Below are 17,759 nucleotides of genomic sequence, written 5' to 3' on the forward strand. Positions count from 1 at the left end.
GAGAAGGAGAAACGGCGTTAGCTTCATTCATGCGGCTTCGCGGTATCTCGAGCTGTGCTCCCTTCCCGCTGTGTAGATAGAAAGAGAGAGAAAGAGAGCGAGCGAGAGCAGCGGCTTGCAGGCCTTGTATGGATCGCCGATCTCGCGTGCGACTGGCGACTGGCGCGCGTGGACGCTGTGTGGCCGATGATTTAATGGGGAACAGCGCTACCCATATATTCTAATCACATCGACATTTACGTCTGTCCGCGAACGTTTCTTTCAATATCCCAGAGTCGAATGTCCGTAGTGCCTGCAGATTTGCCTTCACTATCCACAATCATGATTCTCGCTGATTGGCAAGGTACGCGGGGAAGGATCCAAAACTTCGACATGGCCATCGGGCGAACTCGTTCGTCAGGTGTCGGCGAGGCTTTCCCGCGCCGAGGCGTTTTCCGCGCGCGGCCACGAGGCTCTCTTCGGTCGGCCCACAGCCGAAGGAGAAGCGCGCGGCATCGTGGATCTCGCGAGCGGAGCGGCGATGATTAATTGCGGCGAGCGCGGAGGCCGTCGCCGCGGCCATCGTATCACGCTCGTGATTCGCGAATCCGCCCCATGAATAACGGCCCTCCCGCTCTGCCATAATCCGCGCGAGCGCGCTCGCACGACGCGGGATTCCCGATAGCGCTCGTGACTCGTCCAGTACTTTTCTCATTTTTCCTTTAGCGCTCGTCGCCGCCGACTCGACGTGCCGATATAAGTTCCGCGCTCCGGTTTTCGCCCCGCGCGCGCCGTTCGGTCTTACGCTCTCGAGCCGCGTGCAGATTTATCCGGCGAGCGCTGCCGCGTTATTCACCGCGGGGAAGCGCCTCCGTGCGGACGCAGTGCGCGAGATTTACGTTTGATAGAGAGCGAGCCGAGTACAAACGCCAAGACGTACATATATTTCGCACGGCAGACGCGACGGACATTATCGTTTTCTCCCGCGCGGCTCGCGACTCGTCATTATTTATGACCCGGAATTCAGCCAGACGTCCGATTTCAGATGATTAATCGCCGGATCATTGAATCTTCGTGGTACAGATTTACAGACCCGTCGCTCGGCTATCGGAAAGCCGAGCGAGAGAGCCGCCTGCGCTTGGGCGCGCGGCACGGCGAGAGGTGCGAATGTTGGCAGAGCAAAAGAAAGATCTGATCTAGGGCAAGGACGCTCGTCACCGTGCATTTCGCGTGCTGCCAGCCGGCCACAACTACGCTTCGATCTCGCTTTCATTAGCGCTGCGCTCACCGGCCGAGGAAAGGCCCTCGTGGCGCCACAGGACACTTTGAGTCACCCACCCGACTGAACAGCCTCACAGCTGGATTTCCTGTGTAGCGTCAGTTTTCTTCCCGTTGACTTTAGACCCCGTGATTCTTGAAAACTACACCATTGTCGAGCTGCCAGCGCATTGAAAGGACGGTAGGGAGAAAATCAAACGAGTAGTAGCATCGCTGCATTCCGACGATGGAGCCTAGGCGTCAGCACGCCCGTCGTTAAAGCCTTGACGATGAAAAAGCGAACGTTACACGATGGAAGAATATTTTACGGGTACGTCTTCAGACGGCAAGCAGTATCATCAAAGCCGACTAGAGGGAGCTTCGCGTTTCTCCCCTCTACTCGTTAGTCTAGTAGTCCTTATATTGGTCATTCTATTTCGGCGTTTCCAAACAGTAAGCATCATTATAAGTTATAAGGTGCACGCAGTAGTCGGCCTCGACACGAAACCGTGAAAAGAATTCGGAAGTGACAGTTCTTATCTCTCTAGGAAATAGGAAATCGGCTGTTCGCTGCCTTGTTTCAATATATTGTTCGGAATTTTTCCCTCGTTTTACGCTCGTTTTTATTTAAGTCTAATAATTTTTGCCGAAATAGATCAGTAATTTAAAATGAAATCGTGTCTCTTGAAAATTATCATTATTACGATATTAAGCATCGTCCTGCTCGTTGCTGATTGTCACACAAGTAAGAATTATTCTATTATTTTATTATGATTCTCGTTAATAAACATTATACTATTATTATATCAATAATTTTTTTAAAGAACCATTACGGCATCAGTTTCCTAAGGACGCAAGATGCCAGGGAGGATACTTTCCCGGCATCCGTCTTGCGAGATCAGCAGGAACCAACCGTAACAGAAACAGTCAATCCAGAGTTTATTACAAGTTTAATCAAAACCAGGAAAGATGTGTATCGGTCCATGGCTCTACCGGTCGCGATTATCAAACGTTTGCCACGTTAGGCGAATGCGAACTCAAGTGCCTACATAGTAAGTCACATGACTATTTACTAAGATCAGTGCGAAGTTTCCAGTAAATATCAAACTCTGTTCATTTTAGTTTATCGCTCCACCTATTAAAGCATCTGAAGAATCAGAAACTCGGGACCCTATGTTCCCAACGGTGCGTCAATCACGATGGAAATATATACTTGCATATTTGCCATCTATAAACAATTCTAAGGAACACTACGCATATTTCAGTCTAAAAAGTGATATTCTTAATATATTCATGTTGACAATTCTTATAGTGTTCAATTATGTGCACACACTTACACATCCAAGCCTTCTTTCCATCTCGCCAGAAAATTTTACAGATTAAAAATTTCAATTCAAAAGCATAAAATTATATATTTCAAGGAACTATTATGAAATATATAATTTTACCGTGGAAAAAGTAAGTATGATAAAAGATGCTCAATCACCCAGACTAATAAGCAGTTGATTTGTTCATTACGCCATAACTCGTAAACTATGAAACTTGCCGATTATAGATCTCGTACAAGTTATTTGACAGAAGCAAAAATTGATATAAAATTATTTAGGTATTAATAAATCAGTTTATTTATTGATCATTTCAAATGTAATTTCAATGATTTTTTTTATTAATGACTTTTGATTTAATTAATATTTTGTTATTCTTGGGGGCTCGTTTTGTCAATCTTTCAAATGCGAGAAAATGTATTTCGATGTTTTCTCACAGAGATAAAAGAACAAAAGTTAGAAGTGCAAAACTTGAATATTAGTGATATTTCTATAATGAATCAGCCCGTCAATAATGTTCCACCCATTTTTAACGACTGTGGAAAAAAATACGTTTTTATACGCAGTATTCAGCATCTATCCTTGAAATATCAGCTAGCCTAAATGAACACACGTGTTAGACTCTTATATTCTTAGCCTTTCTCTTATTGATAAGACCATGTGCCAGCGCTTTATGCTCATCTCTATTTATCGCTACAGCTTTCAGCTCCATATACATTTTCTCAATCATTGCCGCGATCACTTTAGTCAAAACTACGCATCGGTGGCACCGAACAAAAGCTTTTGTGGCTTTCTCAGTCCATATTAGCTAGACAGAGCTATGAATATTTATAATGATCAACGAGCCTAAGAACAAATATCGATATAGATCGTAGCTTCATCTTCTGTCATTCAAAAAAATTGAAGAAGAATGCATTGTTCTTGTAGACCGAAAATATCACTTCAAACAGCAGATCCGTAATGTAGTTAGTCTACTAGTTAATAATTTTTCGCGGTATAATGTTCATCTCCGTTGATGCTCAACACTTGTAGAACATTGATAGTCTTGGAACCATGGTGCTTTCATGAATTGAATCGATGATGAATGACTCGTTTTTTTATTTAAAGTGATATTTAATGACTCTCTTTAATGGTAGGCAGTTTTATGAAGAAGATTTAATCCATTTACAAATTGAAATGACAAACTAAAATATGATACTCACGTTTACTTGAATGATAATGTTTCTGAATTGTTAAAATTTAAGTTTGGAGATTCATTTCTTGAAATTGAATACTGCCACGTATCGCGACAAGTAAAAGTGTTTCTATTACTTATTATGATTATTATGATTATCTTCGTATATTAATTACGTATCAATTTGACTTGATAAGCTTTTAAGGCGCCATTACGTGATCAATGGTTTCCTACGGACGCAAGTTTCCAGAGAGGATTCTTTCCAGCATCCGTCTTGCGAGATCAGTAGGAAGCAACAATGACAGAAACTATCAGTCGATGGTTCTTTCCAAATTCAATGCTGACAAGACAGTATGTTTGTTGGTCCATAGCCCTATCGGTCGGCAATTATCAAACGTTTGCCACGCTAGCTGAATGTGAACGCAAGTGCTTGAGTAGAGAGATCGTGTACGAGGTCGCACCGCGCCGTTTGGACAATCCAGTGGGCGGATCGAGATACTTGGAACAGTTAGAAAGGTGACTACGAAGCTGTACGTCCATGCATCAACTGCGTTTCTGGACAAACTTATATGAATGAACTTCTTGAGAAGAGATTCTATGCAGAAAGCCAGTTAGTTTTTCCTGAATGACATCAAAGCAAACCTTTAGAGATTGCCTAGTTGGGCAGTCGGGTCAGCTGTAAAAGCTGGCTAAGGGATGCCTGACACCAGTTCACAAAATCACATAGAGATAAGCTTGCGATCGGACCAGATGAGTGGAGTTCTCAAAATCGACACATCGCTTCGCTTTGAATCAGCCACCCGACCGAACATCTTCACTGTTGGAATTCCTGTTTAGCGTCGGTTTTTTTCCCGTTGAATTTTGGCCCCGTGATTCTTGAAAACTACACCGTTGTCGAGCTGCCAGTGCATTAAAAGGACGGTAGGGGGAAAATCAAACGAGTAGCAGCATCGCACGATTGCAGCATTCCGACAATGGAGTCTAGACAACGAGTCTCAACGTGGTCGCACGTCGATTTTTGAAGAGCCACGTCCAGGTGCTCCGAAAACGGCTACCACGGAGGATAACGTGACAAAAATTCACGATCTCGTATTGGCAGATCGACGATTGAAGGTGCGCGAGATAGCTAAGATCGTAGGCATCTCAAAAGAACGCGCGTAATAATTTTTTAAAGAACCATTACGGCATCACTTTCCTAAGGATGCAAGATGCCAGGGAGGATACTTTCCAGGCATCCGTCATCATTATCAAACATCAACGGTGATAGAAACCGTCAATCAAGTGTTCATTACAAATTCAATCAAAACCAGGAAAGATGTGTATCGGTCCATAGCTCTACGGGTCGCGATCACCAAACGTTTGCCACTAGGCGAATGCGAACTGAAGTGTCTGCATAGTAAGTCACATGACTATTTACTAAGATCAGTGAAAAGTATCCAATAAATACTACACTCCGTTCATTTTAGTTTATCGCTCCACCTATTGGAGTAACTGAATAATAAGAAACTCGGGAACTTATGTTCCCAATGGTGCGTCAATCATGATGGAAATATATACTTGCCTGTTTGCCATTTATAGACTAATCTAAGAAACGCTACACACATTTCAGTCTAAAAAGTGATATTCTTAATTGTTCACAAACGCGCCTTTCCCTTAGAAAAATTCTAAAAGGATTAAGTCACGGTGAAAATTAAAAATAATTGACGGTAGAGTAGCAGCGAAGTTAGTAGAAGTCAGATGAGTAGGCCGGGAACAATCTCCTCGTTTCTCTTCTTCCCCGAAAAAAACCCTGGATGATGTGTCGCTCAGTCCTCTCGATGAATGCCTGATAATGGATTCCCGGTGGAGCCGTTTCTGGATGATGCCTTGACTGGATGGTCTAAAGAGATCCATCTACTCTAAGCCACTATTAGAGTGAGATTTGGGAATTGACGACGATACACCTACATTATACAGAAGGCTAAAGCATAAGAGCACTCTCTGATCCTCCCTTCAGTCTCATTGGAAGGAGGCAAAATTGGCTCGAAAAGTGTCACCCCCATTCGACTATTTCTAGTATCTTAGGGGAAATGTGTGATGTCAATGGCTGGTTGAGACTTGCTTCAATAAACAGTCAACAAGTATCACAAACAGTCGTGTTGTGAGTTAACCAACTGCAGGATTCGACTTGTTCATGAAATACAATGTCAGAAAGGGGATGACGACAAAAACATTTATATTTAATGTTTTCAAAACAGTGACGTCACTCTCTCTTCACCTTTGGCAACAAGGATTGACAAAGAAAAATGCTGGCTCGAACCACTCTTAATAAAAAAGAAAACCAAAAGAACGAGAAAAACATCCCCGTAATTAAAAAACAAAGAACGGCCTGAACATCAATATATTCATGTTGACAATTCTTATAGTGTTTAATTATTTGCACACACTTACACATCCAAGCCTTCCATCTATCACGCCAGAATATTCTACAGATTGGAAATTTGAAATTAATAGCATAAAATTATATATTTCAAGGAATTATTATGGAATATATAATTTTACCGTGGAAAAATTAAGTGTGATAAGAGATCCTCAATCATCCAGACTAACAATTAGTTGATTTGCTTATTCCGATATAACTCGTAAACTATGTAACTTGCCGATTATAAATCTCGTACAAGTCACTTGACAGAAGCAAAAATTGATGTAAAATTATTTACGTATTAATAAATCAGTTTGTTTATTATTTATTTCGAATGTAATTCAAATGATTTTTTTATTAATGACTTTTGATTTAATTAATATTTTGTTATTCTTGGAGGCTCGTTTTGTCAATCTTTCAAATGCGAGAAAATGTATTTCGATGTTTTCTCACAGAGATAAAAGAACAAAAGTTAGAAGTGCAAAACTTAAATATTAGTGATATTTCTATAATGAATCAGCCCGTCAACAATGTTCCACCCATTTTTCACGACTGTGGAAAATAATACGTTTTTATACGCAGTATTCAGCATCTATTCTTGAAATATCAGCTTGACTCAATGAACACACGCGTTCGACTTTTATTTTCTTAGCCTTTCTTTTATCGATGAAACCACGCGCCAGTGTTATATGCTCACCTGTATTTGTCGCTATAACTTTCCGCTCCATATACATTTTCTCAATCATTGCCGCGATCACTTTAGTCAAAACTGCGGATCAAAAGCCTTTGTGACTTTCTCAGTCCATATTAGCTAGACAGAGCTATGAATATTTATAATGATCAACGAGCCTAAGAACAAATATCGATATAGATCGTAGCTTCATCTTCTGTCATTCAAAAAAATTGAAGAAGAATGCATTGTTCTTGTAGACCGAGAATATCACTTCAAACAGCAGATCCGTAATGTAGTTAGTCTACTAATTAATAATTTTTTGCGGTATAATGTTCATCTCCGTTGATGCTCAACACTTGTAGAACATTGATAGTCTTGAAACCATGGTGCTTTCATGAATTGAATCGATGATGAATGACTCGTTTTTTTAATTAAAGTTATATTTAATGACTCTCTTTAGTGGTAGATAATTTTATGAAGAAGATTTAGTCAATTTACAAATTGAAATGACTAAGTAAAATACGATACGTACGTTTACTTGAATTATAATGTTTCTGAATTGTTAAAATTTGAGTTTGGGGATTCATTTCTTGAAATTGAATACTACCACGTATCGCGACAAGTAAAAGTGTTTCTATTACTTGTTATGATTATTATGATTCTCTTCATATATTAATTATGTATCAATTCGACTTGATAAGCTTTTAAAGCGCGATTACGTGATCAGCGGTTTCCTACGGACGCAAGTTGCCAGAGAGGATACTTTCTAGCATCCGTCTTGCGAGATCAGTACGAAGCAACAATAAAGAAAATATCAGTCGATTCTTGATTCCAAATTCAATGCCAACAACGCAGTATATTTATTGGTACATAGCCCTATCGGTCGGCGATTATCAAACGTTTGCCACGCTAGCTGAATGTGAACGCAAGTGCTTGAGTAGAGAGATCGTGTACGAGGTCGCGCCGCGTCGTTTGGACAATTCAGTGGGCGGATCGAGATACTTGGAACAGTTAGAAAGGTGACTACGAAGCTGCACGTCCATGTATCAACTGCGTTTCTGGACAAACTTATATGAATGAACTTTTCGAGAAGAGATTCTATGCAGAAAGCCAGTTAGTTTTTCCTGAATGACATCAAAGCAGGAGATGTGCAAGTCTTTCGTGGTCACCAAATTAAACATTTTTCGCTCTCAAATTATGCGTATCGTTCCACTGTAATACGATATATTTAACTTCGCGCGAAGTTTAATTTTAGTCTTTCAAGAGTTTTTTGAAACCTAAACATATATTTTGAGTTTTTTCGATGAAATTATAAAATAAAAAAAGAACATTTTATTTATCTCAAACTTTGTTCATTTTTGACACTCATCCGCTAGATGCTTCGAATTATAAAATAAAAAATATTGATCTTCGGCTCGTTCTTAATAAACGGCGGATTGATTTATCGATGAAAATTAATTAAGCAGTTTAATTATAATTTATACTATATAATTCCTCTTCCACGTTCGATGATTTAAAGCAACTTTTAAAGTCAATCAAGCTCTTCAAAATTCCGAACCACGAGGCAAAAGCAAGAAAACAAGCTCGCTACCAGTCAAAATCAATGTCACGAGATTTTGAAAGCGGTATCGAACAAACCTTTAGAGATTGCCTAGTTGGGTAGTCGGGTCAGCTGTAAAAGCTAGTTAAGAGATGACTGAGACAAATGCACAAAATCACATAGAGATAAGCTCGCGATCGAAGCAGTTGAATAGAGTTCGCAAACCGACATATCACTTCGCTTTGAATCAGCCACACGACCGAACATTTTCACTGTTGGAATTCCTGTTTAGCGTCGGTTATTTCCCCGTTAATTTTGGCCCCGTGATTCTTGAAAACTACACCGTTGTCGAGCTGCTAGCGCATTGAAAGGACGGTAGGGGGAAAATCAAACGAGTAGCAGCATCGCACGATTGCAGCATTCCGATGATGGAGCCTAGGCGTCATCGCGCTCGTCATTAAAGCCTTGGCGATAAAAAAGCGAATGTTACACGACGGTAGAATATTTTTCGCGCACTGGTTATGTAGGCTTTGCCGAACTCTTTTCGCTGCGGCTTCGCGTTTGCTCGAGGTTCGCGCCCAAGTTGACGTCCGAGAGACAACCACGCGCGACAAAATCAACAGACGTCTTTTCTGGATTGATGGCTCTTTAGGCCAGGAACATAATCTCGAAAATGATTTCGCAAACATAAAATACACAACACGGTCTACGTAATATTATAATCCAGTTGCATCAGCATAAAAAAAATGTGATGCGAATATTTGAAAACTGCCGCTTTTTAACTAATTTTTTAGCTTTTTGGATTTTTTGATAATAATTATAATCCGAATGAAATGAGCGAATACTCGTTCAAAAGATCTTTTAATTATATCCCAATTTATCCATTGGGATATATTGGGATATGTATATTATTCCAGTAGTTTTTGTTTTATAAGCAGAAATAAAACGAGTTTGTATCTTTTAAACACGTATAATAAATTAATAAAAAAATTTTAGGAATTAGAAACATCAATTTTCATCTATTCGTTACAATAAAAGAAACCTCAGTCGGCTATCTGTTAATAATTATTTGCTAAGCATGTCTTTATTGATAAGCCTCTTATGATATTCATGATTATGGAATTTTCCACATTAGTTTGTTGTACTTGGGGTATGTCTTCAGACGGTAAGCAGTATCATCATCGACGCCGACTAGAGGGAGCTTCGCGTTTCTCCCCTCTACTCGTTAGTCTAGTAGTCCTCATATATTGGCCTTTTTATTTCGACGTGTCCAAACAGTAAGCATCAGTATAGTTAAACTTGCACGCATAGTCGGCCTCGACACGTAGCGATGAAAAAATTCGAAACAGACAGTTCTTATCTCTCTTGGAAATAGGAAATTGGCTGTTCGCTGCCTAATTTCAATATATTGTTCGGAATTTTTCCCTCGTTTTACTCTCGGTTTATAGTCATTTGTATTCAAGTCTAATAGTTTTTGCCGAAAAAACATCAGTAATTTACAATGAAATCTTATCTCGTGAAAATTGCCATTATTACGATATTAAGCATCGTCCTACTCGTTGCTGATTGTCACGCAAGTAAGAAATGCTTCTATTACTTTATTATGATTCTCGTTTAACATTATACATATAAATTCGACAAAATAATTTTTTAAAGAACCATTCCGGAATCACACTCCTAAGGATGTAAGATGCCAGGGAGGATACTTTCCTGGCATCCGTCTTGCGAGATCAGTAGAAACCAACAGTAATAGAAACCGTCTATCCAATGTTTATTACAAATTCAATGAAAATCAGGGAACATGTGTATCGGTCCATGGCTCTCCCGGTCGCGATTATCAAACGTTTGCCACGCTAGGCGAATGCGAACTCAAGTGCCTACATAGTAAGTCACATGACTATTTACTAAGATCAGTGCGAAGTTTCCAGTAAATATCAAACTCTGTTCATTTTAGTTTATCGCTCCACCTATTAAAGCATCTGAAGAATCAGAAACTCGGGACCCTATGTTCCCAACGGTGCGTCAATCACGATGGAAATATATACTTGCATATTTGCCATCTATAAACAATTCTAAGGAACACTACGCATATTTCAGTCTAAAAAGTGATATTCGTAATATATTCATGTTGACAATTCTTATAGTGTTCAATTATGTGCACACACTTACACATCCAAACCTTCTTTCCATCTCGCCAGAAAATTTTACAGATTAAAAATTTCAATTCAAAAGCATAAAATTATATATTTCAAGGAAATATTATGAAATATATAATTTTATCGTGAAAAAATTAAGTGTGATAAGAGATCCTCGATCATCTAGACTAACAATTAGTTGATTTGCTTATTCCGATATAACTCGTATACTATATAACTTGCCGATTATAAATCTCGTACAAGTTATTTGACAAAAGCAAAAATTGATGTAAAATTATTTACGTATTAATAAATCAGTTTGTTTATTGTTTATTTCGAATGTAATTCAAATGATTTTTTTATTAATGACTTTTGATTTAATTAATATTCTGTTATTCTTGGGGCTCGTTTTGTCAATCTTTCAAATGCGAGAAAAAGTACTTGGATATTTTCTCACAGAGATAAAAGGACAAAAGTTAGAAGTGAAAAATTTAAATTTTAATCAAATTTCTATAATGAATCAGCCCGTCAACAATGTTCCACCCATTTTTCACGACTGTGGAAAATAATACGTTTTTATACGCAGTATTCAGCATCTATCCTTGAAATATCAGCTTGCCTAAATGAACACACGTGTTAGACTCTTATATTCTTAGCCTTTCTCTTATTGATAAGACCATGCGCCAGCGCTTTATGCTCATCTCTATTTATCGCTACAGCTTTCAGCTCCATATACATTTTCTCAATCATTGCCGCGATCACTTTAGTTAAAACTACGCATCGATGGCACCGAACAAAAGCTTTTGTGGCTTTCTCAGTCCATATTAGCTAGACAGAGCTATGCATATTTTTAATAATCAACGAGCCTAAGAACACATATCGATGTAGATCGTAGCTGCATCTTATGTCATTCAAAAAAATGGAAGAAGAATGCATTGTTCATGTAGACTGAGAATATTACTTCAAACAGTAGATCATCAATGTAGTTAGTCTACTATTTAATAATTTTTCGCGGTATAATGTTCATCTTCGTTGATGCTCAACACTAATGGAACATTGATAGTCTTGAAACCATGGTGCTTTCATGAATTGCATCGATGATGATTGACTCGTTTTTTTAATTGAAGTGATATTTAATGACTCTCTTTAATGGTAGGCAGTTTTATGAAGAAGATTTAATCAATTTACAAATTGAAATGACAAACTAAAATATGATACTCACGTTTACTTGAATGATAAAGTTTCTGAATTGTTAAAATTTAAGTTTGGAGATTCATTTCTTGAAATTGAATACTGCCACGTATCGCGACAAGTAAAAGTGTTTCTATTACTTATTATGATTATTATGATTATCTTCGTATATTAATTATGTATCAATTTGACTTGATAAGTTTTTAAAGCGCTATTACGTGATCAATGGTTTCCTACGGACGCAAGTTGCCAGAGAGGATTCTTTCCAGCATCCGTCTTGCGAGATCAGTACGAAGCAACAATAAAGAAAATATCAGTCGATTGTTCATTCCAAATTCAATGCTGACAAGACAGTATGTTTGTTGGTCCATAGCCCTATCGGTCGCGATTACCAAACGTTCGTCACGCTAGCTGAACGCGAATGCAAGTGCTCGATTATTTGTCACATTACTGTTTTTTTCTACTTTATCACTATCGGCAATGCAAAGTTATGGACAAGCGCCAATCTTTATCTATTTTAGTTTTTCAATTGACCTTATAGAGCACCTAAAACAACAAGAAACTCGGCCCGTATGTTCCTAGTTGCGCATCAGTCATCTTGGAAATATGCTTACCAGTTCGACATCTATAGACGAATTGTTGAGTTTTAATTATTTGTATGTCACGGTATTGTTCTTTTGTTCATGACTATATTCATGCTATTGTATTTTATATTAATTAAGATAATTTCACATTACTGAATAAATAATTTATTTAACGTTTAATTGTATCGATAATTTTAATCTGTATATAATTTTTATCTGTATATTCGAGTATATAAAGATTGATAATAAATAAGACGAATCTAGAGTGCACCACGCACATCGGAATCTAAGACGTGTTAATCTTGAGATATTCAAGTTATTTATTCATATAGTGTTTGCATGCACACACACACTCAAACCTTCATCCTCTACCGCCACGTCAAGGCATTAACTCGACAGCTAAACATTTGTAGAAAGTGGCGTGGCAAAAGAATGAAAAGCCAGAGGAGAAAGAGTGAAACATCAGCGCACGGCTGAACCGAGCGTACACTTCCGAGAGCTTATCTGGCGATGTTGGCGAGTGCGCTTAACGATGCGCCGATAAGAATCGTGAACATGCGCAGAAAAGAGAGCCAAGATAGAGCCGCGAGTTGCGATCGGTTGTCAGGGCGCGCGAGGAAATGTGCATACGCGCCGCAGTCGTTGCGCTCGCCAATGGCACTCCGGGCTCGATAAATAATCGGCTTTACGGGCGTACGACCAACTGGATATTGCGCCTATGTGTGCGTCGCTCTGATTTTTTTTTCTCCGAGGTCGCGGTGCGCCGTTTGAACAATTCAGTGGGCGGATCGAGATACTTGGAACAGCTAGAAAGGTAACTGCGAAGCTGCCAGCTGTCGGAGTATCAACTGTGTTCCTGGACAGACTTATATGAATGAGGTCCTCGAGGAGAGATTCTATGCAGAAAGCCAGTTAGCTTTTTCTGAATGAGATCAAAGCAGGTGGAGTGCTGGTCTTTCGCGGTCACCAAATTAAATATTTTTCGCTCTCAAATTATGCGTATCGTTCCACTGTAATACGATATATTTAACTTCGCGCGAGGTTTAATTTTAGTCTTTCAAGAGTTTTTTGGAACCTAGACATATATTTTTAGTTTTTTCGATGTAATTATAAAATAAAAAAAGAACATTTTATTTATCTCAAACTTTGTTCATTTTTGACACTCATCCGGTAGATGCTTCGAATTATAAAATAAAAAATGTTGATCTTCGGCTCGTTCTTAATAAACGACTGATTGATTTATCGATGAAAATTAATTAAGCAGTTTAATTATAATTTATACTATATATATCCTCTTCCACGTTCGATGATTTAAAGCAACTTTTAAAGTCAATCAAGCTCTTTAAAATTCCGAACCACGAGACAAAAGCAAGAAAGCAAGCAAGCTACCAGTCAAAACCAATGTCACGAGATTTTGAAAGTGGAATCGAACAAACCTTTTGAGATTGCCTAGTTGGGCAGTCGGGTCAGCTGTAAAAGCTGGCTAAGGGATGCCTGAGACAAGTGCACAAAATCACATAGAGATAAGCTCACGATCCGAGTGGATGAGTGGAGTTCGCAAAATCGACACACCACTTCACAAATAAATAGGCAAACGAGCGACAGCGCGAGCGCGCGGGCTCGCGACTTGGCGGTCTTGCAGCGACTGAAAACTGTAGGTAGCTCGTGACCCCCTGGCCGCCGCCGTCGTCGTCTTGAAAACCAAGATAGAGATACTTTAGACGCGTTTAGAATGGCGCAGTCCGAATCTCTCTCTCTCTTTCTCTCTCGCAAGATGACGAGAATAAACTCGCTGAACCCCCTCCACTACTTGATCTGTCTGCTGCTGCAACCGCTTTTCCACCTTCCATACGAGCTGGCGTTTCCGCCGCTTTCCCGGAATACATCGTCTCCAAGAGTGCACTCGTGCGAGTTTTTTTTTCAGATTCGAGCGACGAGTGCGCAAGAATGTCGGTATTACCGTCAATAAAGGTAAGTCAGCTTTATGAAATGGAAAGCCTTGATCTATCGGAGCCCTATCTGCTAGTACAATGTTGTCATTTATATTGAATTATTTGCTACTTTACTCCGTGTTATATTTAATACTCGTAATGATATACAGCCAGCAGCGTAGAGAAACTGAATTAATTGGATCAAACCGCCATCTGAATTAAATTACACGGAAATAGGCTCATTAGCTGCACTTATCATGACATCGTAATATCTTTCGCATGTTCTCCTTTCGCTAGTATCCAGCCAGAAAAATATTCTCGTGCGTCAACCAATTATAAGCGAGTAATTTCGAGTGCAAATATTTGATCGATCGAGGTGTATTTTTCGCGCGCTGGCCGCAGCGAAGAAAAATCTTGCAGCTAATTTCACGCTGCCTCTCGATGTCGTTTCAGCGGGCAAATAGATTCCGATGAAAAGATATGCGCGACACTCTGCTGGCTAACAAACAAAGACATTTTGAAAATTGCCATCTGAATCTCGCAGAAAGCCTATTAAAAGGGGAACAATGCCGTGTTTACGAGATGCAAAAATTAATAAGCAATAAAGCGAACTCGAGTGTACACAATAACAGACGGGGCGGAGGAGAAAGGGCAGACGAAGGAGAGTCAAATGCTAAAGACGAAAGTAGCAAGCGGATCGTAAAAATATAATTACAGCAATCGCCGGAGAGAAAAGGCGAGAGCAGGAGGGCGCATACAAAAGAGAGAAAGACGTAACGTAACCGCGGAGAGAAAAGAAAGGAACAGCCCATAATGAGAGTTTACGGCGCGGCTCTCTTAATTTTAGATTCGGCTTTCCTACGCGTTTATCTTTACGCGAACACAGTGGCGGATTTCTGGCGATAAACTGCGCGAGCGGCAGCTACGTCGCGCGGACGATCGAGCAGTTGAGCGCAGCGAATAATAGTTTTGATCAGAGTCGAGTCGGTTTTACGGAGCCCGACTGACGAAAGCCAAGCAGCAGAATTGACATGGCACAGTTCTCTCGGCGCTCGCGAGTCCAGATAACCCGATTACCGCGAGTACGTGCAGGGCCGCCGACGTCTTGTAACTCTCTCGACGTGTGCAGCGAGCAAGATGAGCTGGCCGCGCGCGAGCCACTGCTGCAGCTCGAAATTCGCGCCACGGTCGACATACTCATTTGCCTGAGCCGCGAGCGCGCGTATCCACACAAACTCATCGTAAAACCTCGAACTTTGCTTCTAATAAACGCTGCTCGCGCGGCTGCGGCTGTGGCTGCGGTCCTGGCTGCGGCCGCCTGTCCTCGCGGAACTCGCAACTTTGTCGCGCTCTTTTAGCCGACCCTCCAATCTCCAGCTTTACAACTTTGTGGACACTTTAATTGCGCGGCTTTCAGTTCTGACGAGCTCGCTCGTGTCACTGCCAGGCTGTTTTCATCTACTGGATATTGAGGCGAAATCTGACCTTTTATGGCTCTCGGCGAGACTCGATAACGCGGAGATTTATTGCACCATCAAGATGCCGAACTGATAGTGGCATTTCTCGAAATTCGAGGCGTGCGCCAGTGTCACGGATAACGAACGGAGCTTCCGTAGGCTAAAATAAAGTGTATTTTCTTCGACGGGTTTTTTTTTTTTCATTGAAGCTCTATTGAGCGATCGAGATGGGAAATTGATTTGACCTCGGGCACGCCCGTTGCTCCAAATGCGGAATAACGATGTCGTAGAAAGTTTTAATGCCTTACTCATCGGAAGGCCGTATCTTCGACCGACGGTGTTCGTCCTGATTGCAAGTGATTGTCCTTGTCGCGATCGAATTTGCCGAACGCTCGTTAGCGCAAAATAGAAATAGAGAGAGCAAAGGTGGACTTGAGGCGCAATAACAACAATAATAACAAAGTAGGAGTACCTTGCAGCCGATCAATGACAATAGATTTATAGGACCGTCGCGAGCGCTAGTTTTTCACTTATCGTATTTTTCATCGGCATTTATCGATTCTCAGCTCTAGTGCCGATTGGATATCGCGACGGCGACCGAAAAGAACTGAATCCGAGCGCTCGCGCGCGCGCGCGATAACGCGCCGTGCTAATGCGTAATCAGGCACTCACCGTCGTCGCTGAGCTCGAGGTTGGTGTAGCTGTCCCAGTGGAGGATGGGGTCGTGGTGGGCAGAGGCGTGCGGCACCGCAGGGGTGGGCGCCGGCACGGGCCCGTCCAGGCGGCGCGCGTCGTTGGCGAAGTAGAGGGTGACCACGCTGTCGGGCGGACACCTCGGGTCCTCGCATGCCACGTCCAGTTCCGAGCGGGGAAACGAGACGACGTTCTCCGTGATCACGCACGTGTGAAACTGTCCCAGAGCAGACGCACACGGGGTACGTGAGCCTCATTAAATGTCGTTGAAACGAGCAAACCTCGCTCGCGCCGCTTTCCCGATCGCCGGCTCATCGAATACCAATTAAGCTCGTTTATCAAAAAATCCTCGTTCGACGGTCGTACTTGGCATTTCAATTCGCCAGACCGCGTTATTTTCTCTTTTTTCTTGTTAATCGCGTGAAATCGTCATGAACAGTCGCGCGCGGCTGAGTGCCCTCGGGCGCTTGAATAATTCAAAGGCGATCGATCCGTCGGGCCGACGCGCACGTGGCATCAGCCCCGATCGACCGTCGATAAGCGTACCTGCAGCGAGAAAATGACCTCGCGGCCCTGATTCGAGTAGATCCTGTGGTAGCACTTGACCAGTATGTCGCCCCGGAGCCTCAGTCCACCCAGGTTGACGGTGAACTCGCGTGCGTTGGTCACCGAGTAGAGGTCCGAGGTGAAGACTGGCGTGAGGCCTTCGTAGACCTTGAAGAAGGCTCGGCAGCCAGTGGGCTCGAACAGCGGCACACCCAGGACCGTGAGGTGCGTCAGGTAGAGAGGCGACGGGCTGATGCGCAGCGAGCCCGCCAGCAGACCGCTGAAGTACTCGATGTACCTGCGTGGTCGGCAACGACGTCAGTCGTAGATCGTGGGAAGCCGAAATTGAGCGCGAAGCGTGGGACGCGCCTCGCATCCCCGCGTACGCTCGCGATCCGATAGCTTCGTTTTAGTATGCGCGTTCGCGTTCGTTCGTAGAATGGGAAAGGACAGGGGGTCCGCCTGTTGGGCGCGCTGTAGCGAAAAAGGTCGATCGAGGCGAGATAAGGCATTGACCGTTGTCGCGCACTTGAATTTGCACGTGCACGCGCTCGTAGTTTGTCTAGCCGTTGATGCAATAATGGTTTGGCTGACGAGAGGAGACTGGGGGGGGGGGGGGGGGGTAGTCGGGCAGTGCGGACGGCGCGAAGGGAGCGCGAGGCCAGTTACCTTCTGTGGGAGGGGACGCCAAGTGGGCCGATTTTGTCGTCGAGAAAGCGGCGCATGGCGAACCTGTCGAGCGCCTGGTCGCGGCCCCCGCAGATGCTGCTGTAGTTCATGTATGCGGATACGGCTACGCCCAGGCGTTCCTTGCCTCCTCTGCTCCCGCAGAGCGCGGCAAACAGAGAGACTCGTTAATGCCCTGCCCGCGCC

At 42.1% G+C, this 17,759-nt stretch overlaps 1 protein-coding gene across 2 annotated transcripts in view; it reads right to left on the reverse strand.

Moving 5' to 3' along the window:
- Nucleotides 1–17,759, reverse strand: part of LOC131666005 (tensin-1) — a 109,098-nt gene that overhangs the window by 14,242 nt on the left and 77,097 nt on the right. For both annotated transcript variants that reach the window (XM_058938318.1, XM_058938319.1), the window contains 3 exons: nt 17,556–17,705; nt 16,887–17,184; nt 16,320–16,557 (listed from right to left, as the gene is read on the reverse strand). In XM_058938318.1, the coding sequence (XP_058794301.1) occupies nt 16,320–16,557; nt 16,887–17,184; nt 17,556–17,705 (686 nt within the window). The remainder of the gene's footprint in view (nt 1–16,319; nt 16,558–16,886; nt 17,185–17,555; nt 17,706–17,759) is intronic.

The sequence above is a fragment of the Phymastichus coffea genome, unplaced genomic scaffold (assembly GCF_024137745.1).
Source record: "Phymastichus coffea isolate CEN01 unplaced genomic scaffold, Cenicafe_Pcof_1.1 PCOF00055, whole genome shotgun sequence".
Taxonomy (NCBI): Eukaryota; Metazoa; Arthropoda; class Insecta; order Hymenoptera; family Eulophidae; genus Phymastichus; species Phymastichus coffea.